At 44.9% G+C, this 23,259-nt stretch overlaps 1 protein-coding gene across 1 annotated transcript; it reads left to right on the top strand.

The window, feature by feature from the left end:
• The first annotated feature begins 2,626 nt into the window (after nt 1–2,626).
• SIT1 (signaling threshold regulating transmembrane adaptor 1) lies at nt 2,627–4,200 on the top strand. Its single transcript, XM_040262612.1, has 5 exons — nt 2,627–2,813; nt 2,932–3,067; nt 3,155–3,213; nt 3,307–3,368; nt 3,457–4,200. The coding sequence occupies exons 1-5, from the start codon at nt 2,747–2,749 to the stop codon at nt 3,688–3,690; spliced, it is 558 nt and encodes a 185-aa protein (XP_040118546.1). The 5' UTR covers nt 2,627–2,746; the 3' UTR covers nt 3,691–4,200.
• Nucleotides 4,201–23,259: the final 19,059 nt, after the last annotated feature.

Here is a 23,259-nt window from a genome sequence, read left to right as displayed (position 1 = left end):
AGGGTAATGAATTTCTTGGCTACATTATTGTGTTTTTTGAGAAAGGGGTAAAAAACTTGTACCTACATAGTTAGCTGAGTAATGAATAACTCTAATTTCTTTTTCTAAAGTTAACTTCTGAAAATTTATCAAAAATAATTTTGGCATATTCATATTCAATAGAGAATATAGCTACATTTGTCAGTTTCCACCCATAGTTGATTAAAGAATACCTTTTATTAATTTTCATTTCAATAAAGTTTCTTTCATATGAAGCAACAGACATACAAATGGGAAAAGAAAGTCTTAAACAAAGGGATGTTTGGCAGAGATTCATAAAAATTCCACTTCACATTAAATTCCAGACATTTTCAATATAAAAAAAACTAAGTGGTCACCTAGAATGACAGAATTAAACTACTCAAGCTCAGTTTATTTGACTTTTCAATCACTGTGTTATCATTGTTTGTTTTTAAATCTATTGGTTAGATGCAGGAATATGTAATATCATAGGCGTTGGACACAGAAATTGTACCCAAACCAAAGAACAATTAAAAACTGTTAAGAACTAATTCTGGATATAAACACATGTAGCTCAATCTTGTGTCAGGAGCCAGCTGTATATCTAGGATTATACAGCTGTATAGCTAGGATTCTACAGATTAACTTCCATGCAGATTATAATATATACATTAAAAAAAAAAACCCAAAAAACATTTATTTGGCTGTACCAGGTCTTAGCTGCAGCATTCAAACTCTTAGTTGCAGAATTTGAAATCTAGTTTCACCAGGGATGGAACCTGAGCCCCCTGCATTGGAAGCATGGAGTCTTAACCACTGGACCACCAGGGAAGTTGTGGATTATAATATTTTTAAAGGGTAAGTAACACAAATGTGCTAATTTGAAGTTTCAGTTGTGTCCGACTCTTTGCGACCCCATGGACTGCAACACACCAGGCTTCCCTGTCCATCACCAACTCCCAGAGCTTACTCAAACTCATGTCCATCCAATCAGTGATGCCATTCAACCACCTCATCCTCTGTTGTCCCCTTCTCCTCCCGCCCTCAATCTTTCCCAGCATCAGGGTCTTTTCAGATGAGTCAGTTCTTTGCATCAGGTGACCAAAGTATTGCAGTTTCAGCTTCAGCATCAGTCCTTCCCATGAATTTTACATATTTGAAATTTGAATTTTACATAGTCTTAAAACTCATCAGTAACCACAACAATTTAGAACATATATCTACAAAATATTTTTCAGAGGGCTTCCCTGATGTTCCAGTAGTTCAGAATCAGCCTTGCAATGCAGGGGATATCAGTTCGATCCTTGATCAGGAAGATGCCAGCGGAGCAACTAAGCCAGTGCACCACAACTACTGAGCCCTCGCTCTAGAGCCCGAGAGCTGCAACTACGGAAGTCCCCTAGAGCCTGTGCTCTGGCAGCAAGAGAAGGCATCACATTGAGGAGCCTGAGCAACACATTTAGATAAAGACCCTGTGCTGCAACGAAGACCCAGCACAGCCAAAAAATAATTTAAAATACATTTTTCTTTTTTAAAAAATTTTTTATTCTACTTTACAATTCTGTATTGGTTTTGCCATACATTGACATGGATCCACCACGGTAAAATACATTTTTCAGAAAGGAATATTTTGTCATTGATTTTTTTTTTTTTTTTAGAATTGCTGGAACATGGTGATAATGAAAAGGACACTGACTTTTAGTGAGTTTTGTTTTTAAATTCTTTACAAACAATACCGTCTTATTGCTTAGAGTGGCAGGACCTCTGCTACCATCCCCACCCCAGGCACACTGCTACAATGATTTTAAATCTTTGGAAAAAAAAAAAAAAAAAACATCATATGGGCCAGACAAAACAGATCTCTGACCTCTGGTCTGTTTATATTTGGAACTTAGAATCCCTCTTCTCACATCAGTAGCCTCCGATGTGGCTGGGCTGTTTCTGGGTGGGGCAGGTACTTGGCCGCTCCCTGGAGCGAACAAGTGCAAACACTGGGCTGGTTCCCAGGACAGGACTGGGGCAGAGGTTTCTTTACTTCAACTGACCTTTGAAGTTCACAGTTCTTAGGGACAGCTTGGATGAAGTGGACCGGAGGAGGGAGTCAAGCTTCCTCTATCCTCTAAATCTATTACTATTATACCAGTAATAATAACAATAACAAAAGTCATTCTTAACCCTTGTCCCTTGGTTGTGGGGCCTCAGCATGTGGTGGGATTGTAGACAGAAGGGGGCCTCCTCATCCCATTTTCACTTTGTAGCATGCCCATTGAGGATTATGTCCTCCCTCTCCTTATTCTGTCAAGGGACTCAGCGCTGGAGGGAAAAGGCAGACACTCTGGGGCAGAAAGTAATCTCCATCATAAGGCCTGGCTTTTCTTGTAGGTCCTGCCGCATGCCACTTCTTCCTGCCTTGGGGTCTTCATTAGCTCACGTGCCCAGTGTTCGGTAAACTCAGGCCTGCCTCTTCAGACTGAAATGGGTACAGGGGAAAGATGGGGGTGGGGCGGAAGCTTAAGAGCTACTGGGTGGCGCAGGTGCAGGCACAGGGCGGTGTCTTTGTTCTTTAACTCATCCCTCCCCTCCCCCTTGCTCCCCTCCCCCTTCCTCCCCGGAAATCAGCGACTTTGCCACCACCGGTATTGGAGATGCTGAGCTGTGGGGGTCAGGCCCAGAGAGGGGTGGAAGCAAAGGGGGCTGCCACAGCTGTCGGATCATAAATCAGGCTGATCCTTTGGCTCAGGGCAGGATGTCTGCAGCAGGCACACCCTGCAATTGCACGGGTCAGGCACAGCCCAGTGATCAGCTACTGCCCGGTGAGCTGGGCGGGGCAGGGGCAGGGGGAGGGGTCACGTGGCCCCGTGTCCCACTTGCTCGGCCCGGGAGGGTTAGGCTGGGCAGTAACACTCCCTCCCCACTCTCTCACACCCACAGGAATCCCCTCTGTGACCAAGGGCTGGGGGCTGTGGGCCCTCTTAGGGGCTGTGACCCTGCTGCTCCTCATCTCACTGGCTGTGCACTTGTTCCAGTGGACCAGTGGCCAGAGCAGGAGCCATCCGGAACATGGACGGTGAGTGGGGGGCAAGAAAGATGGGCTGATGGAGAGTTCCCCCCTTACCAACAAGTCATCTCTCATCCCCTAAACTCTGTGTTGCAGCTCTGGGGAGTCTGTGGAAGACGTCCCTCTGTATGGGAACCTACATTATCTGCAGACAGGTAGGAAGCTGGCCAAGGGGAGGGGTGCAAGTGGCCAGGTCCTGGGTGCAGGGGGAAGAACTAGATGTGACCAGACTCCTGTTCCCTGCCCAGGACGGCTGTCTCAGGAACCAGGGCCAGACCCACAGGATTCAGCCTCTGGAGGCCCTGCCAGGGTGAGTCAGTTGTGGCTGAAGAGGGGAGGGAAGATAGTGGGGGATTTCTCAAGGGTCCCGTGAGCTTCTAACAGCCTTGCATCTCCAGGCTGCAGAGGAAGTGATGTGCTATACCAGCCTGCAGCTGCGGCCTCCGCAGGGCCGGGTCCCCAGCCCTGGAAGCCCCATCAAGTACTCGGAGGTGGTGCTGGACTCCGAGCCAAAGCCCCAGGCCTCAGACCCTGAGCCAGAGCTCTACGCCTCAGTGTGTGCCCAGGGGCGCAGAGCCCGAGCTTCCTTTCCAGACCAGGCCTATGCCAACAGCCATCCCGCACCCAGCTGAGACAGGGGGCCGTTGCATTGGTTACTGCTATCCCGTCTGGGGCCATGACTGTTTCCCAACCACCCCCCGAAGACAGGCAGCCCTTCCTCAGTCACAGGACTGATGGTCCCTGAATTTCCTATCTGAGCTGTGAGGGAGACCTCTCAGAGGAATGGCAGGCCCCGTTTCTTGAGATTGGAGGAAGAAAAGGCAGTGGCCTCTCCTTCCACCTCTTTTTTCCCCCTCTATCTGTTCCTCTCAACCCCCAAACTCCAGATCCTTCCCATTCCACACCTTTTAGTCTACCCCTGACACCTCCCTGTCTCCTCAGACACCAGAAGTGGGCAGTAGGGGAGGGGTAGTCTGCAAGGTCAGTAAGGGGTATCTTCCTCAGGAGCCCACAGGCTGGACGGGTTCCCTGAGAAAGCCAAGCCTGGTCTCTGACTTGAGAAGCCTGGCAGAACAACCAGTCTCCATCCTGCCGCCTCTGTCATGTGCCAAAGTTTTTAAATAAAACTTCTGAAAAAAGTGTTTCGATTTGACCTAGAGAGTGACACACACCTGCAACAGGCCCCACATGGCGGGCACGTGAAATCTGCTCTCTGCGCAGAGCGCTTCTGGGAGCATCTACCTGGGAAAGAGGGGCTCCAGCATCAATGACGCAGGGGTGGGTGTTACAGGTGAGGGCCGGAGTCCAGTTACTAGACCGTCCCCAGGATTTGCACACAGAGCCTCTCCACTCCCATCACCTGGGGTCTTCAAGCTTCCCAGCCTCTGACCTACCTGCCCAGGGCCATCACCCACGACCTGAGGTCTGGGCCATTTCCCCCTTCAGCCTTTGTCGATCTCCTGACAGACTTTACTGAGGTTTGAGCGGAAAAGAGGGAGAAGCTGAGGCTTTTACTTCCAAACTTCTCTCCTTTACACTTAGAGTCCCAGAGAAAACCACAGAGTAGGTTTTCTAGGGTTCCTGGACCTCTGAGGACCCCAACCTGGGCCTCCCTAGAAGAGGTCCCGGTCGCGGTTAACAGCAGGCAGCTGGGGCTGCGTAGGAGGGAAGGTGGCTTTAGGGGCGGGTACCGGACGTGGGGAACCGCCGGCAGTGGGATGTGGGGTTCTGAGAGCTGCTGCGCTAAAGACGACATAATTAATGTGCCCGAGGCCCGGGAGACATGAGACCCTGACCTTGGAAGACGCAAGGGCTGGGGTCCAGCCAACCTCCTGGGACGAGCCGGGAACCGCGGCGGAGGTCTCAAGCGCCTTCGACCGAGGCCGCAAACCTCGGCCCCTAGACGCCTTCTCATGGGATTCACACAGCGCCCGCGGTCTCGGCTCGCTCAGAACTAAGGCAGGAGCGCCCCCTCCCGACGCGACGCGGCCTCTCCACCACCTCTGCTCAGGCCTATGGGCATCTCGGCCCACAGCATGCTGGGAGATGTAGTCCCGACCGTGCGGGACTGCCCTTCCGAGTCTCTCCTGGGACTGCGCTGAGTTCTGGCCATGCGGTCTGAGAGAGGCGGCCGTCCGTCTGAAGCTGGGTGCTATTTGAACTTTGTTCTCCTTCCAGTTGCCAAAGCCTGATCCTCTCTGCCTTCTCTTTCTTCTACAACTCTTGGGTTTTTCTTACCTTCTCATCTCGCTTATCACCGAGGCTCGTGCCCTAGCCTAGGTCCTCATGCCTGAACGCCAGGACTGTGGCAACTTACTGACTGATCCCTGCATCCAGGAAATAGTCGGGGCAGCCAGATCCGCCTCCGACACCTTCTAAGGTAGCCCGCGCCCCTCCCACCTCCACCCCTTGCCACGTCTCATTAGCTGATCATGAAATACCTGACAGTTCTCTCCCCTTCTGCAGCTCCACGTGCTTTCCTTAGCAGCTTCCCTTCCCTCTCTGGTGTCTATTTCCAGCCAGAAGGAGCGTCTTGTCCTACGCAGATTCCCAGGGGTGGAGTCTTAGGGGAAGTCACCAGGACTGGGGTGTGTGTGTGTGTGTGTTTGGGGGTGGAGGAAGGAGGTGCGTGTTGCGGGGGGTGGGGTGGAGTGGGGTGGGGAGGTGGTGGTGGCAGGAGGGCTTTCCCCCTCTTTCTGAGATTCCAGCTGGGAGGATAGGATTGCGCTAAAGATGCGAAGAGGCAGGGTCTTTGGGACAATCAAAGGCGCAATAATCTTCATAACTCTGGGAGATGGTGAAGGACAGGGAAGCCTGGCGTGCTGCAGTCTATGGGTTGGCAAAGAGTCAGACACAACTTAACGACTGAACAACAAAGGAATTACTTCTAGGTGGGGAAGGGCCTCAGAAGCCCCTCAGCCAAGGCCCCTCCAGCGTTGGCCTTGCTCTGCACTGTCAAGATAAGGCTAAATTTACAAGCTAGTTTTGGCTACAAAGTAAGGGAAACAAAGCTGAGACACGGAGACAGACCAAGTCTTAATGACTTCATTTGAAGCCTTGGATTCAGCCATGCCTAGAACTAGACCAGCCTCCTGAACTTTTTGGTTATGCTGCTGCTGCTGCTGCTGCTGCCACTAAGTCGCTTCAGTCATGTCCAACTCTGTGCAACCCCATAGACGGTAGCCCACCAGGCTCCCCCATCCCTTGGATTCTCCAGGCAAGAATACTGGAGTGGGTTGCCATTTCCTTCTCCAGTGCATGAAAGTGAAAAGTGAAAGTGAAGTCGCTCAGTCCTGTCCGACCCTTAGCCACCCCTTGGACTGCAGCCTGCCAGGCCCCTCCATCCATGGGAGTTTCCAGGCAAGAGTACTGGAGTGGGTTGCCATTTCCTTCTCCATTTTGGTTATGTAAGCTAATAAATTCCCTTTTTTGCTTAATTCAGACTAAGTTAGATTTTTTTCTCTCTTGCAACCACGAGTTCTGACTAATTCTGTGGGGAAAAACCAGCTGATCAAGGCCAACTGAAGATGCTAAACCTCTGAGATTTTTCCTTATTGTTTAACTCCACCAACCACCCTCCTCTGATTTAATAACTAAATATTCTATCATGCCATTTGAGCCTAAGAGATTTCTGCATATGATGTGAGTTAATCTAGTCTCTCTCTTGCCAAGCTTTTACATTTCTAGATGTGAAGGAAGCTGACAGACTTGACCGAAACTTATACTCACTGTAGGAATCACCCTGTGAGCTTCCAGAGATTGGGAACTCACTTCCTTACCAAACATTGCTTTCCAATCTTTCTTATTGTTATAACTTCTTTTTTTAAGCAGAAACTACTTCCCTTTACTTTTGCCACCAGTTCTGCCTCCTGAGCTAGAGTTATACCATCTTCTCCCTCCTGTACATGACAGCCCTGGAGGAATTTGGAGCCAGGCTTGATGGATGGCCGAGGTCTCCCCGCTCCACCACCACTTCTTCCCAGGAACAGCTTTCTAAAGTTCCTTTTACAGTTCTTTTATAGACCATATTTGCAGCCTACTCATCCTAAGAAGTGGAGGCCTATCTCTTTATTGGGCACTTAATCCACAGGACCTTTGTTGGAAAGGAATACACTCATTTAGCCTAGCTTAAGTAAAGCGGTGTTTATTGTAAGGACACCTGGGTATTTAAGAGGCTGGATGGAATGGGAATCCCATAACAGTGTCTGTGATCTGACTGGGCATATGCAGACTGTTATTACCTCTGATTCTGGCATCACTGGAGACCTTGGTGACAGGAGGATGTGGGTCTTCACACTCCTTCTCCTCCAGCTCTGTGAATCACTCTATCCCTGCTTCTTTTATTTTTTTCCCCAAATTTCTTACCACTTTGCTAACCTACTTCCTGTCCCTTAATGTGTACTCTCTACTTCATGCTTCTTCTTCCTCACAACAGTTTTATATTTCCTCCTCTGTCTCATGATCTCAGTTACATGTTTAATTATAGGAATAATGTGAACACATGATTAAAAAAATAAAATAGATCTAAAGGGTATACAACAGTGGTACTCAATCAGAAGTAACTGTGACAACCCCAGGGGACATTTGGCAATATCCAGAGACATTTTTGGTTGTCACAGCTGGAGAGGGAGTGCTATCAGTCTGTAGTGGGGGGAAGCCAGGGATGCTGCTAAACACTCAAATCAGTCACTCACAGCAGACAATTTCTGGCCCACAAAGTTAAAAATGCCAAAGTTGAGAACTCCTACTAGAGGGGGAAAAAACAAAGGGAAAGGCCATCCCCCGCCCACCTCATTCCTACACCCAGTTGTACTTCCCAGAAGTACCTACAGTTAGTGACTTCTATGTTTAAGTCTTTGGTAAATATCATTGTGCATGTATGCTAAGTTGCTTCAGTCATGTCCTACTCTTGATGATCCTATGGAATGTAGCCCACCAGCCTCCTCTGTCCATGAGATTTTCCAGGTGAGAATACTGGAATGGGTTGCATGCCCTTCTCCAGATGATTCCCCAACCCAGGGACTGAGCCCAAGTCTCCTGTGGCTCCTACCTTGCAGATGGATTCTTTACCACTGAGCCATCACCGGGGAAACCCTGAATATCACTGTATCTGTCAATTATACTTAGACTACCCAGAATGAGGAGATTCTGGGCATATGGCAACCCTACAGGAGCTTCCACACTTCTCTGGCAACTCCCAGTTACAGGTGATAAACTTTACATGGGCTCTCCTGAACTGGCTGAGAGAATTCCCTGCAGACAAGTTTCTGGAGAGCAGCCTCAGGACGGCAGGAAGTCTCAGAAGAGTTGGCTTCCCAAGAACAATGAATAGGTTTGCTGAGTTTCCCTCACTCTCCAAAAAGCTCTTGATGGATCGACTTTCTCTGTCCTTGAGGCTGGGAGAATGCAAACAAACCAGAGGGCAGAGAGACCTGCTAGAGGAAACAAACGAACCTCTTACTGAAAAAATGAGAGCCTGGAGGAGATGTGTGTGAAACTCAAACACAAAAGATTTCCCTGAGTCTGAAAATATGTTATCAAAACTAAAAATGTTCACAGATAAAGCAAAGGTGAAGCTAAAACTCAAAAACAGGTGTAGAAAAATCAAATAGATGAAATATCTCAAAACATGTAGCAAAAACATGCGGATGCAAATCATGTGGTCAAAGATGGGAAACTGGAGCCGACCCAGGAGAGTTAACTGCAAATTCTATGAGTTCCTGGAGAAAAAGGAACAGGAGAGGAGAGGTCATAATTAAATCAGTTCAGTTCAGTCACTGAGTCAAGTCTGACTCTTTGTAACCCCATGGACTGCAGCACTCCAGGCCTCCCTGTCCATCACCAGCTCCCGGAGTTTACTCAAACTCCTGTCCATTGAGTCGGTGACGCCATCCAACCATCTCATCCTCTGTCTTTCCCTTCTCCTCCCGGCTTCAATCTTTCCCAGCATCAGGGTCTTTTCAAATGAGTCAGTTCTTCGAATCAGGTGGCCAAAGTATTGCAGTTTCATCTTCAGCATCAGTCCTTCCAATGAATATTCATGACTGGTTTCCTTTAGGATGGACTGGTTGGATCTCCTTGCAGTCCAAGGGACTCTTAAGAATCTTCTCCAACACCACAGTGCAAAGGCATCAATTCTTCGACCCTCAGCTTTCTTTATAGTCCAACTCTCACATCCACACATGACTACTGGAAAAACCATAGCTTTAACTAGACAGACCTTTGTTGGCAAAGTAATGTCTCTGCTTTTCAATATGCTGTCTAGGTTGGTCATAGCTTTTCTTCCAAGGAGCAACTGTCTTTTAATTTCATGGCTACAGTCACCACCTGCAGTGATTTTGGAGCCCCCCAAAATAAAGTCTGTCACTGTTTCCACTGTTTCCCCATCTATTTGCCATGAAGTAATGGGACCAGATGCCATGATCTTAGTTTTCTGAATGTTGAGTTTTAAGCCAACTTTTTCACTCTCACTTTCATCAGGAGGCTCTTTAATTCTTTTCTGCTTTTTGCCACATCCATTGGATCATCAAAAAAACAGAAGAGTTCCAGAAAAACATCTACCTCTGTTTTATTGACTATGCCAATGCCTTTGACCATGTGGATCACAACAAACTGTGGAGAATTCTTAAAGATATGGGAATACCAGACCACCTGACCTGCCTCCTGGGAAATCTGTATGCAGATCAAGAAGTAACAGTTAGAACTGGACATGGAACAACAGCCTGGTTCCAAATTGGGAAAGGAGTACGTCAAGGTTGTATATTGTCACCCCGCTTATTTAACTTATATGCAGAGTACATCATGAGAAATGCTGGACTGGATGAAGCACAAGCTGGAATCAAGATTGCCAGGAGAAATAACCTCAGATACACAGATGACACCACACTTATGGCATAATTAAATAATAGATGAAATATCCCTGAGTTGAAGAAAGACTTAAGTTACAGACTGGATCTATAGGAAAAGACACACACTTATGAAGGCAGTTGAAAGGCACAAACTTCCAGTTATAAGATAAATACTAAGAATATAATGTACAACATGATAAATAAAATTAAGTCTGCTGTATGTGACATATGAAAGTTGTTAACAGAGTAATTCTAAGTTATCACAGAAAAGCATTTTTTAAATACTTCTTTAAATTTGTATCCATATGAAATGATGAATGTTCACTAAACTTATTGTAATAATCATTTCATGATGTATGTACATAAGATCTTTATTTGTACACCTTAAACTTATGATGTTAATTATATCTCAGTAAAACTAGGAGAAAAACCACACACTTAGTCGTATACAATTTAAAATTTCTAAGCTCTAAGGATATGGGAACTCATATACATTTTCATGCAGAAAGAAGTTCCTTTCTTCTTATCTGCTACTTTGGAAGTTAAAAGACAGCAAAATTGAATGTGAGCTAATTAAAGAAAAGGCCTGAAATCCAGAACCAGCCAAGGAAGAAAGAAAAGTATTTGAAAATTTGCAAAAATCACTCAGTATCTTATCTGAGAAATACTTTTAAGATTTTAATGAAACAACAAATGAATCGGAACAGAGACTTCAAGATAGAGGAAGATGAAGAGGAAAGAAAGCAGTGGGGAGCAACGAACCATGACCTATATATTTATACCTATATGTGTATTTATAACATGTAATAAATTGCTAAATAAGGACTCTTGGAACAGATGTGAGGGGCACACTGTGGAACACACTGTGAGGGAAATTCAAATAAGGACTAAATTACATCAATAAAACTCTGGAGTCAGGTGGTGGGAATAAGGGGAAGGTAAGTGTTCTAGTACCTAAAGGGGGAGGGGTTGGAAGGATGAAAGGGGAGAGAGGGGGCAGGGAAAATAAGGAAGTGGAAGATAAACCGAGTAGGATGGAAATAGCTGTTCTGGGTTCACACACTGAAGAGGCATGAGTGCCTATATAGAGGGCAGGGCAGGAATTGTTGTTGCTGTTGTTTAGTTGCTAAGTTGTGTCCGACACTTTTGCAACCACCTTGGACTGTAGCCCGCAAGTTTCCTCTGTCCATGGGATTTCCCAAGCAAGAATACTGGAGTGGGTTGTCATTTCCTTCTCCAGGGGATCTTCCCCACCCAGGGATGGAACCCACGTCTCCTGCATTGCAGGCAGATTCTTTACTGCTGAGCCACCAGGGCAAGGGATGATAACTATTAATAGAAGGATGAACTCCAAATAACAAAGGGGGAAAATGAACAGCCATTCATTCAATCCAGCAAAGGTAAAGAAAAGAAGAGTTCACAACAGTGTTAAGAAATGTAAAATAAGGAAGATGGAAATTATAAATCAAATATATCACTCATTACAGTAAATATGAGTAGACCGAATTCCTCCATTAAAACGCTGCCAGACTTCGTTATAAATCAAATTCATATTATTTCAAATAAACACACTTTTAAAAAGTGGTAAAGGAACTTTCAAAATAAAGATGTGGGAAAGGGATGCTGCTGCTACGTAGCTTCAGTCGTGTCCGACTCTGTGCGACCCCATAGACGGCAGCCCACCAGGCTCTGCTGTCCCTGGGATTCTCCAGGCAAGAACACTGGAGTGGGTTGCCATTTCCTTCTCCAATGCATGAAAGTGAAAAGTGAAAGGGAAGTTGCTCAGTCATGTCCGACTCTTAGTGACCCCATGGACTGCAGCCTACCAGGCTCCTCCATCCATGGGATTCTCCAGGCAAGAGTACTGGAGTGGGGTGCCATTGGGAAAGGGATAGTAAGCAAATAAACAGAAAGAGAGGGTAATGCTGATCTCCAACAAAGAGAATTCAAAGAGGTTCAGGCTGAAATTGCTGTGAAGACTGCCCACAAAGTGGTAGGAGAGAATGTTTGGGGTGATAGGACTCTTCTGTTTCTTGGTTGTGGTTACATATGGTAAAACTCATAGGCTTGTACACTTAAAAACTGATAAAATTTAATGTATGTAAAAAATTTTAACATACGTAAATTGCAATACAATAAAGCTGGCTTTAAAAAAAGAACAAAACTACTGTGTTCACAAAATTTAAATGCTGAATGAAAAAACAGTGTAATGCCAGAAACCTTCTCAATTACCCTGTATCCTATATTATTCAGTCTATCCCTGAAATACCATAAAGATACCAAGCTTTTTTTTAAAAAAAAAAAAAAAGAGGAAAAATAAAGGGATTACTTATTTCAAGAAATTAGAAAAATAACAAGAAAAGAAACCAAAGTAATCAGGAAATAACAAACGCTGACATGAATGGAATGGAAAATAAACAAAAATACTAAAAAGCATACACTTTTTAAAAGGTTCTTTAAAAGGGCTAATAAAATAGAAAAACATCTTGCAAGCATAAGTAAAGAGAAAATAAGAGAGTTAAAAATAGAAAAGATTAGTTATGAGAAAGAAAACATTATAGATAGAAGAGAGGAAGATTTATTAAGTGCAACTTAATATTCCTCAACAGCCAATTTGAAAATTTAGAGGAAATGGATACATTTCAGAAAAATATAAATTAGCAAAGTTAACCCAAAAGAGAAAAGTTTGAAAAGCTCAATTTATCTTAGAAAAAACTAGAATAGAAAGGTGATTAGGGATCTACCTTTGAAAAAGACTGCATTTAATTGATGCCACAACTGAGTGTTATCTAACCATCAATAAGAGTAATTCCCATGCCATTTCCATAGTCAAGATTATGGAAAAAAGAAGAAAGTCTCCCATATTTAATAAACAGAGCCCGTATAATTTAATACCATCCCCAATAAAAACTCTAAGTAAAAAGTATTTGCTGTTAGGAAACCCTGACAGCAAATATTGTTTTTAATAGTGAAACACTAAAATCACATTATTGAAATAAAAATTTAGACAGAAATACCTGCTATTACCCTTGTTGTTTATCATATCTTGGAAGTTTTACCTAATGCAGTAAAACAAGAGAATGGATTATTATGAATATCTGAAAAATTATAAAGCTATCTATCATTTTTGCTGATATGATTGTATTATCAAAAACTTCAAGATGAGAAAAAAAAATCTAGTAAAAAGACAATACAGGGGCTTCCCTGGTGATCTAGTGCTTAAGAATCGCCTGCCAATGCAGGAGACACAAGCTTGATCCCTGGAAAGGGAAGAGCCCACATGCCTGGGAGCAACCAGTCCCATGTACTACAACTACTGAGCCTGTGCTTGAAAGCCCACGAGCTGCAACTACTGAAGACCCATGCCTAGAGCCCTCACTCCACAACAAGAGAAGCCACCACTATCAGAGGCCCGCACTCCTCACCTCCCTCACTGCAACTGAGCAAAAGGCCACATGCAGCAACGAAGACCCGGCGCAGCCAGAAATAACTAAATGAATAAAGTAGATATGTATGTATTTATATATATACACATATAGTGTGTGTGTGTGTATATATATATATATGTATGTGTATATATATATGTGTATATATATATATATAAAGACAATATAATTAGGAGAGTTGACTGGATACAAGATAAAATAATGAAAACAAATTGCTTTTTTCCTCAATTCAGTTCGGTCCGTCATGTCTGACTCTTTGTGAAACTATGGACTGCAGCACGCCAGGCTTCCCTGCCCTTCCCCATTTCCCAGAGCTTGCTCAAACTCATGTCCATCGAGTCAGTGACGCCATCCAACCATCTCATCCTCTGTCATCCCCCTCTCCTCCTGCCCTCAATCTTTCCCAGCATCAGGGTCTTTTCCAAAGAGTTGGCTCTTCTCATTAGGTGGCCAAAGTATTGGAGCTTCAGCTTCAGCATCAGTCCTTCCAATGAATATTCAGGGTTGATTTCCTTTAGAATTGACTGGTTTGATCTCCCCAATAGTCCAAGGGACTCTCAAAAGTCTTTTCCAACACTACAGTTCAAAAGCATCAGTTCTTCTGTGATCAGCCTTCTTTATGGTCCAACTCTCACATCCATATATGACTACTGGAAAAACCATAGCTTTGACTGTATAGATCTTTGTTGGCAAAATAATGTCTCTGCTTTTTAATATGCTTTTTTCCTACTCTAGCAATAAACAGCTCAAATTGAAAATGGGGAAATATGCAACTTATAGTTATAAAATTATCAAATTCTTAGAATAATAACAACTATAGTCAGCATCATAATTCTATGCACTCTTCTAAGCAATCCTCACAACACCCTCTTGAGATAGATTACTGTTGCCAATCTTGATTTACAGAAAGGAACGCTGAGGAATGGGGAGAGTAAGTGATTTAACCTTTATCACTAGCTACTAATGCATTAAGAGTTGAAATCTGAATTCTAGGAGCTGGCACTGAGACAACCCTTGTAACCACTATAATACTGTATGCTAATTTTAAAAATTGACATATAACGTTATATTGGTTTCAGGTATATAACATGATTTGATATTTGTATATATTGTGAAATGATCACCACAGTACCTCTAGTCAACATCCATTACTGCACATAGCTTTATTTTCCTTGTGATGAAAACTTATAAGATCTACTTACTCTCTTAACAGGAACCTACTATATAGTACTAGGAACTCTACTCAGTACTCTGTAATGGCCTATATGGGAATAGAATCTAAAAAAGAGTGGATATATGCATATATATAACTGATTCACTTTGCTGTACAGTAGAAGCTAACACAACATTGTAAATCAACTATACTCCAATAAAAATTAACTGTAAAAAAACCTTAGTAATTTTTAAATATACAATAGAGTATCCCTGGTGTCTCAGACGGTAAAGAATCTGTCTGCAATGCAGGAGACCCAGGTTTGATCCCTGGGTTGAGAAGATCCCCTGGTTAAGGGAATGGCTATCCACTCAAGTATTCTTGCCTGGAGAATTCCACGGACAGAGGAACCTGGCAGGCTACAGTCCATGGGGATGAAAAGAGGCTGACTTGACTGAGCCACTAACACTTTCAAAATATTATTAACTATAGTCATCATGCTGTACCTCACATTCCCAGGACTTTTTAAAGTCTTTATTGAATTTGTCATAATACTGCTTCTGCTTTATGTTTTGGTTTTTTGGCCGCTAGGCATGTGGGATCTTAGCTCCCTGACCAGGGGTTGAACCCTCCCCTCCTGCATTGAAAGACAAAGTCTTAACCACTGGACCACCAGGAAAGTCTCTAACTTTTTTTTTTTTAATTGACTGGAAGTTTTATAGTGTATAAATTTAGTCAAGAATTGACTTCATACATACTCATATGAAGTTATACAATATAACTATAAGATACAAAGTGAGCATGGGACAAACAGAAAATCAACCATCTTCCAGGGAGTGAAAGTGCTGAGTCCTAACCACTAGACCACTAGGGAACTCTGTCAACCATCTCCTTGGAAGGGAAGATAAAGTATCAGAAGAAGGGACTTCCCTGGCGGTCCAATGGTTAAGAATCTGCCTTCCAATGCAGGGGAAGTGGGTTCCATCCCTGATCAAGGAAACTGAGATCCCACATGCCACCAGGGCAACAAAAAAGGTCCCCCAGGACTCAACCAAGATCTCACGTGCCACAACTGAGACCTGACGCAGCCGAATAAAGAAAGAAATAAATGATTTTTTAAAACCAGAAAAAAGTCAGTTCTCCCCAAATTAAAGTACACTTAGTTACTATAGTTCCAATTTGTATCTCAAAGAATAGTCAAGGACAAATGTCTTTTTAAAAAGCAATAGAGAGATTTGTCTTACTAAATAGATCAGAACATGCTCAAAGACTAGTTAATCAAATCAATAAGTAGAAGGGAATCAATAAGTAAACAGGAATCAAAAATTAGGTATTTATGTACATCAGAACATGGCAATTCAGTTCATTGGAGAAAGTAAGGATGACATAAGAGATGGCCCTGGAACAGGTGGCTGTCCTTACTGAGAGCCAATGCCCGGCTGGGACTGTGTACCTGCTGGGCTTTTGTTCCAAAGCAGTGGTGCTTCGTGCGGGGAGAACACAGCTTCTCTTGCAGGACACTCACAGCATCAAAACTGAGGTACTGAGACACTGACTTGGGTTCCAGGCTGTCCTCGTGGGTTCTGGTCTATCCTTTCTCCCCTACTTTTCATCCACCTGCTTCCCAGTTGCCTGCCCTGCAGACCCCACACTCCAGCATCAAAAGCAAAGATAACAGCCTCCATAGACTGTTTAGCTCTTATAGTTAGTTGCTCAGTTGTTTCTGACTCTTTGTGACCCCATGGACCATATAGCCTGCGAGGTGCCTCTGTCCATGGGATTTCCCAGGCATGAATACTGGAATGGGTTGCCATTTCCTTACTGAGTAAGGGCAATTTCCTGTAGGGCTTTCCCTTGTGGCTCAGCTGGTAAAGAATCCACCTGCAATGCAGGAGACTTGGGTTTGATCCCTGGCTTGGGAAGATATCCTGGAGAAAGGAAAGGCTACCCACTCCAGTATTCTGGTCTGGAGAATCCCATGGACTGTATAGTCCATGGGGTGGCAAAGAACTGGACATGACTGAGAGACTTGCACTTTCACTTTCCTGTCACAAATCAATTTTATTTTCCTTTCCTTTTTTTTTTTTTTTTTTTGACACAGAGCAAGCTTTATTCAGTGGCCAGAGAATGGAGAAGCAGTAACTAAGTCCACAGATCAAATTCTCATCCACATGGGGAGAGGCATTTAAATTTAAAGGGTAAAGATAAAGGCAGGAGTTTAGTTACTAAGCTGTGTCTAACTCTTTTGCAACTCCATGGACTGTAGCCCGCCAGGCTCCCCTGTCCGTGGGATTTCCCAGGCAAGAATGCTGGAGAGGGTTGCCATTTCCTTTTCCATGTAACAAATCTCTTAATTGAAAAAAAATTATGTGCATATATGTATGTGATAGTCACTCACTTGTGTCCAACTCTTTGTGACCCCATAGACTGTAGCCCAGGCTCTCCTATCCATGGAATTCTCTAGGCAAGAATACTGGAGTGGGTTGCCATTCTCTTTTCCAGGGGATCTTCACAACTCAGAGACCAAACCCACATCTCCCACATTGTAGGCAGATTCTTTACCATATATACATATATAAATATATGTATATATGTGTATATATATATATATCCATGTATACACATATCCTAATGATCTGCTTGTCTGTGCCATTGTTTATTGAGATATAATTGACATACAGCATTGTATAAGTGTAAGACGTATAATGTGTTGATGTGATACATTTATATATTGCATTATGGTTACCACCATAGTTAGCTAACACCTCTATTATGTCACATAGTTAACATTTCTTTTATGTGGTGAGAACAGTTTGAGGTTTGACTGACATACTAGATGAAAGATGTATAAGCTTTTACTGTATTATTCTTTCAACTTTCCTTTAGGCCTCACATTTTCAAAATAAAATTCTCAGGGGGAGGGAAATACAAAGGATCTAACATTTGATCTAGAAGAGCAAATTCAACTGGTTAGCAAACTTGAAATATGTTCAAATTTGTTAGGAGTCAGGGACATGCAATTTAATAAGGAGATACCACTTAATGTCCACTCTGGAAATTTCCCCAGTGGAAAACTGGGGCTCACAGTTACTGGAGGACTCTGAAAGCCAGGGTAGACTATGTGCCCCCAGAGGTAGCCCCCCAGGGTGAGTTGCTAGGATGTACACCAGTTCCCACCAGTCATCAGTTAAGAGCTTTTCTGGCAGGAGGCACTGATTTCCAGCAGCTTCTCACCGTCTGCCAATAAAAAGCTGCAAAGATCCTCGCAGTTGGAAGAAGTGCATCCAGTGGGAAGGCCTGGGGACCAGGGATGTCTGAGGCTCTGTGTGCCTCCCCCTGCATAGCTCAGGTCCATTCATACCCCTCCTGAGGTCACACTGTGACCACTTCTCCAAGGTCACAGCTTCTCACAAGCAGAGGAGGAGATGGGAATTCCTTGGTAGTCCAGTGGCTAAGACTTCGTGCTCCGCATGCAGGGGGCCAGGGTTTGACCCCTGGTCAGGGAACTAGATCCTGTCCACCACAACTAAGCCCTGAGCAGACAATTAAATAACATTTTTTTTTTTTTTTTGCAAGTAGAAAGGTATTAAAAAAGAGGAAGAAAAACTTACTCTAGGAGGGTCAGTGGGACAGTGGGACAAATTACAATGCTGTGGTTGGTGCTAGGGCTGAAGCTGAGATTCTTTCTCCTGTCTGTCCATTCTGGACTCCCCCTTGCTCTCAAGCAGCACTTGAGGGTGGTCTGGATGGCTTGTCCCATGGGTAACCCAGACTGTCATTTCCACGGGGTCTGAGCTGTGGTGGCCATCACTGCCCATGTGTGGATAACGTCTCACCAGGCACAGGGCACAGCGCACTGAGGGGTGCCGATGAATCTCCTGGGTGCTGACGCATTCCACCTGCTCCCATTAGGCAGCAGCAGCCCTATCTAGGTTGGATTACCCAGGGAATAATCACTCAGCTCTAAGTGTGTGAGAGAGGAGCCAGGCACAACTGCTAAGCGTGGAGGGCTCTGGGTAGCACATAATCCCTCTCTCTGCCTCCTTCACCTCTGCTCCCACTGCTACCTAAGTGCTCATCTCCACATTCTCCCATTTAAATTCCTGAAAACTAAAATTTTTTTCCTTTTTGGCCATACCACAAGCATGGCATGTGGGATCTTACATCCCTGACCAGGAATTGAACCCACATCCTCTGCAGTAGAAGCCTGGAGTCTTAACCATTGGACCACCAGGGAAATCCCCTGAGAACTAGCATTTGATAACCTCCCATCCTCCCTGATTTCTAGGCCAAGCCACCCCAGAGGGGTGGTCTCTGGACTGATCAGCCTTGAATCTGCTACCACGTGGTTATCTCAATCAACTGAGGTCAGAGGGGTTGGGGGGAGGGTCACATAACACAACGTTGGGGGTCTAGGGCTGCCTCATCAGTAGGGGTCTGACCCCTTAGAAGGGGCTGTAGGTGTGGCCGGCACAATATTTGGCATATGTGGTAAAGCACCTGTAGTCCTACAGGGCAGCCTTTTGTCACCTGCCCTCCGAGTCGTACGGCTAATTCATACTGAACCTATAGCCTACTGAGTGCAGTTCCAAAGTTGTAAAATAAGTGAGTTGAGCTCACTAAGATTCCTTCAAGCTCCAAAACGACTGATAACTGCCTCTTGCCTCAAACATTTATACATAAACTATCATTAAGCCAGGACTGCCTCCAACCGATGCTTACATAAATTTTTAAGCCTCAAATTTCATTTCTTCAATATACGCTAGCTGTTATTATTCATCTTTATTATATCTCATTCTGTGGTTGGAGCCATCATCTTGCTCTGCTGCAATGTTTGCCTTTCGGTGTATTTGCTTTTCTGTAGAGCTCTGGGCCGTCACCGTATATGAATGTGCTTTCTGGGTCGCCATTCAAGACAGGGCCAAGCAGAGGCCTAAGGTAGTCACTGGAGACCTACTGGCACCCTGGTTTCCGTGATCAGAGAGCTGCAAACCCTCTTAATGTTGCTGTCCTCTCTCCTGCCTCTGAAGCGATTTAACAGACTTTCAGTGACGCTTTTGCTAAAATCGACATCTATGATATCTCCAGACGGGATCCCCTTAACTGATGTCAGATATCTAGACAATCCCATATTTCACAGATAGGAAATTGTGACTTGCCCAAAGTGACACACTGCGGCTGTGCTGGCATCTTTATCTATACCAAGTTCTTTCCATTACATCATGCTTCCTCCACAGTTCAGGAAACTTATCTCCTGCTGCTGTGAAAAAAATTACCATGAACTCAGTGGCTTAAAAAAATACAAGTTTCTAATAAATGCTGGAGAAGGTGTGGAGAAAGGGGAACCCTTCTACGCTGTTGGTAGGAATGTAAATTGTACAACCATTATAGAGAACAGCATGGAGACCCCTTAAAAAACTAAATATAAAATTACCATACGATCCAGCAATTCCACCCCTAGGCATATATCTGGAGAAAACCATAATTTGAAAAGAGACAAGCATCACCTCAATGTTCACTGCAGCAACGATTTATAATAACCAAGACCTAGAGGGAACCTAAATGTCTATTGACAGAAGTGGATAAAGAAGATGTGGTACATATATACGATGGAATATAACTCAGCCATAAAAAAGAACAAAACAATGCTGTCTGCAGCAACATGGATGGGCCCAGAGATTGTCACAGTAAGTGAAGTAAATCAGACCGAGAAAGACAAATATCATATGATATGTAGAATCAAAAAAAGCTACAAATGAACTTATTTACAAAACAGAAATAGAATCACAGATGTAGAAAACAAAGTTACAGTTACCAGTGGGGAAGGATAAATTGGGAGACTGGGATTGACATATGCACACTACTATATATAAAATGGATAACTAATGAAGACCTACTGTATAGCACAGGGAACTCTACTCAATACTCTGTAATGATCTATATGGGAAAAGAATCTAACAAAGAGGGAATATATGTATACGTATAATGATTCACTGTTTGATACACCTGAAACTAAGACAACATGGTTAATCAACTATCCTCCAGCAAAAATTAAAAAAAAAAAATACAGGGGACTTCCCTGGCGGTCCAGTGGTTAAGACTTCGCCTTCCAATGCAGGGGGTGAGGGTTCAATCCCTGGCAGGGAGTTAAGATTCCACATGCCTCAGGGCCAATAAACAAACAAACAAACAAACAAATAAACATAAATATTAAAAAAAATACAAGTTTCTTATCTTACAGTTCTGACACATCTCACTGGCTTAAAGTCAAGGTGTCAGCAGGGCTGGCTCCTTTCTGGAGGTGAGGACCTGTTATCTTGCCTTTCCTAGCTTCTGGAGGCTGCCCGCGTTCCTTCGCTCGTGGTCCCCTTCTTCTGCCTGCGGCGTCTTATTCATGTCCCATCTCTCTGCCCCATCTTCCAAGGTCGAACCTCTTTCCTCCCATGACCCTGAAAACTTCTTCCTTTCAAGGACTTATGATTAGATTGGCCTTCAGGGTAAAACAGGGTGATCTCCCCATCTAAAGATTCTCAAGTTAGTCACATTAACAATTTCATCAGGCAAAGTAACCTATGCACAGGTTCTGGGGGTTAAGATTGTGAGCACTGGGGAGAGGCCATTTTTCACCTATCACACCCTGTCCGTAGATCAGGGCCTCCTGGAGTCAGTGGGTTAGGCTACTGAAGGTGGACAGAACTTGACTTTCAGAGTCTTGGGAGACTTCCTTGACTTCCTGATATTGGCTGCACTTCACCAAGCCCTTTTCCACACAGCAAATTCTTTCCCGATGTTCCTAGCTTGGCTCCCTCCTCTTACCTACTGTAGAACCACTCCCTTAAATGAGCATAGAGGATCAGCAGAGGACACAAAATGGGCTCTGATGTTTGTTCTCTAGGATCTCAGCTGAAATTATGATCCTGGAAAAGCTGAAATGTACAGCACTGGCCCCTCAGCTCTGAGAAGCCCCCAGGCATTCCTGACATTTGAGCAGTTCAGGTGCAGCTCAGACTTTCAGATGTCCTTTCTGATGTCCAGCCTCAAAGGGAAATATGTGTGTCAATATCACAAAGATACCACGTGACACATTTGGGAAAGGAGACAGACTCTGCTCTAATAACTATCTTCCATATGATGATCTAGGACTGAGGGAATGCAGAGAGTCATAAGGAGATGTGTATCCATCACTAAAAGAGCTAAAGAGGACAGAGACACAGGCCAGGTGGCCTAAGACATCCAAAGCATTATGAGAGTGAAGCTCATTCAACCCCATTTGGGCACCCTGCCTCCTGAAGCCTCTCCAACAGGCGAGTTAGGCAGCATGCCCATTGATTCCTCTTTTGAGCACATAGTGGTAGCTTGCTTTCGACATTTTACCTGGCACCCAGGCCCTGTTCCATACAGGTTCTGAAAACTGGAACATTATTCCTGCAAGTGTTCCTGCAATTGATTTACACACCTGCTGTTTCCACCCCTAAGCCCTGTGCTCCACAGGTTCAAGCGCCCTGACCGCCCCCACTCACCGCAGCTGCTCTGTACACTCCCACTCACTTTCACAGGCCCCCGAGGGCCCAGGAAGTCACAACAGGCGCCACTGTCGCTATCTGGGGGAGGCCCTGACCGTGTTCCTCCCCCAGGGGAGGGGGCTGGTTTGTTGGAAACTTCAATCAAGCAGGGACGGTTAACAGCTGCAGGGAAACACCTTAGGAAAGAAACCATGAGCCTTAAAAGAAGGAAATACTTGTGGAATCTGTCCCCATGACCTTTAAAGGCTTCTGAAAATGGCCAGTCGTTTCCCACCCTGGGAAAAAACCACAGCCATCACAGGCACTGTTCAGGCCACAGACTCCTCCGGGCTTCACCCTGCGACAGGCTCGGGCAGAGATGGTCACCCCGCACAGACACCCCGACAGACTGCAGAGGCCTGGGGATGTGTATGCGTGCCTCACACTCACACCCCTGGGGACGTCTGCCTCCCCCCGCCCACGTTTCTCAGGTGACAAATGTATTCTTCTGTGTCAGTGGCACTTTTTCTGGGGCAACCTGGGTGTCACCGTTGGGCACGGCTCCCATCAGACCCACAGGCCCATCTCAGCGCCCCTCCACACACCACTAAGCATACACTACAAGCTGCGAGCCTGTGGCGAGGACCTCTTTCCCCTTCCTTTTTTCTCCTCACAGCTGCAGTGATGGGGGAGGGGGTTCTGAGGGGGCGGACATCACCCATTTGGGGTGGGTTTTTCCCGATTCTGTACCTTCTCGTGTCCCAGCTTCTTCTCACCCGCCAAGTGGGCCCTTTTGGGGGGGTCACATCCTGGTAAAAGAACTTTAGGGAGCACTTCTGCTCAGCAACCCCCCATTTCCTGTCCTTCATCTGCCAGGCCTCTCAGCCCCTGGTCTTTCCCCACAACTGCCCCCCTTTTATATTGGAGCTGTGTGTAAAACAACAATATAGGGGTTTTTTTTGCCCATGTCACGTGGCTTGTGGGATCTTAGTTCCCCCTCCAGGGACTGAAATTGGGCCCTTGGCAGTGAGAGTATGGAGTTCTAACCACTGGTGTGCGTGCTAAGTCACCTCAGTCATGTCTGACTCTTTGTGACCCCACAGACTGCAGCCCACCAGGCTCCTCTGTCCCTGGGATTCTCCAGGCAAGAACACTGGAGCGGGTTGCCATTTCCTTCTCCAGGGCATCTTCCCGACTCAGGGATCGAACCGGAGTCTCTTGCCTCTCCTGCACTGGCAGGTGAGTTCTTTAC

Source organism: Oryx dammah, unplaced genomic scaffold, assembly GCF_014754425.2.
Source record: "Oryx dammah isolate SB20612 unplaced genomic scaffold, SCBI_Odam_1.1 HiC_scaffold_1, whole genome shotgun sequence".
In the NCBI taxonomy this organism is placed as follows: Eukaryota; Metazoa; Chordata; class Mammalia; order Artiodactyla; family Bovidae; genus Oryx; species Oryx dammah.
The sequence above is the reverse complement of the archived record's forward strand: the minus strand, read 5'-3'. Positions and strand labels throughout refer to the sequence as shown.

Coding starts and splice junctions, on each gene's coding strand:
- SIT1 (XM_040262612.1), top strand. CDS start 2,747: ATGTCTGCAGCAGGCACACCCTGCAATTGCACGGGTCAGGCACAGCCC. Junction 2,814..2,931: donor CAGTGATCAGCTACTGCCCG/GTGAGCTGGGCG, acceptor TCACACCCACAG/GAATCCCCTCTGTGACCAAG. Junction 3,068..3,154: donor AGCCATCCGGAACATGGACG/GTGAGTGGGGGG, acceptor TCTGTGTTGCAG/CTCTGGGGAGTCTGTGGAAG.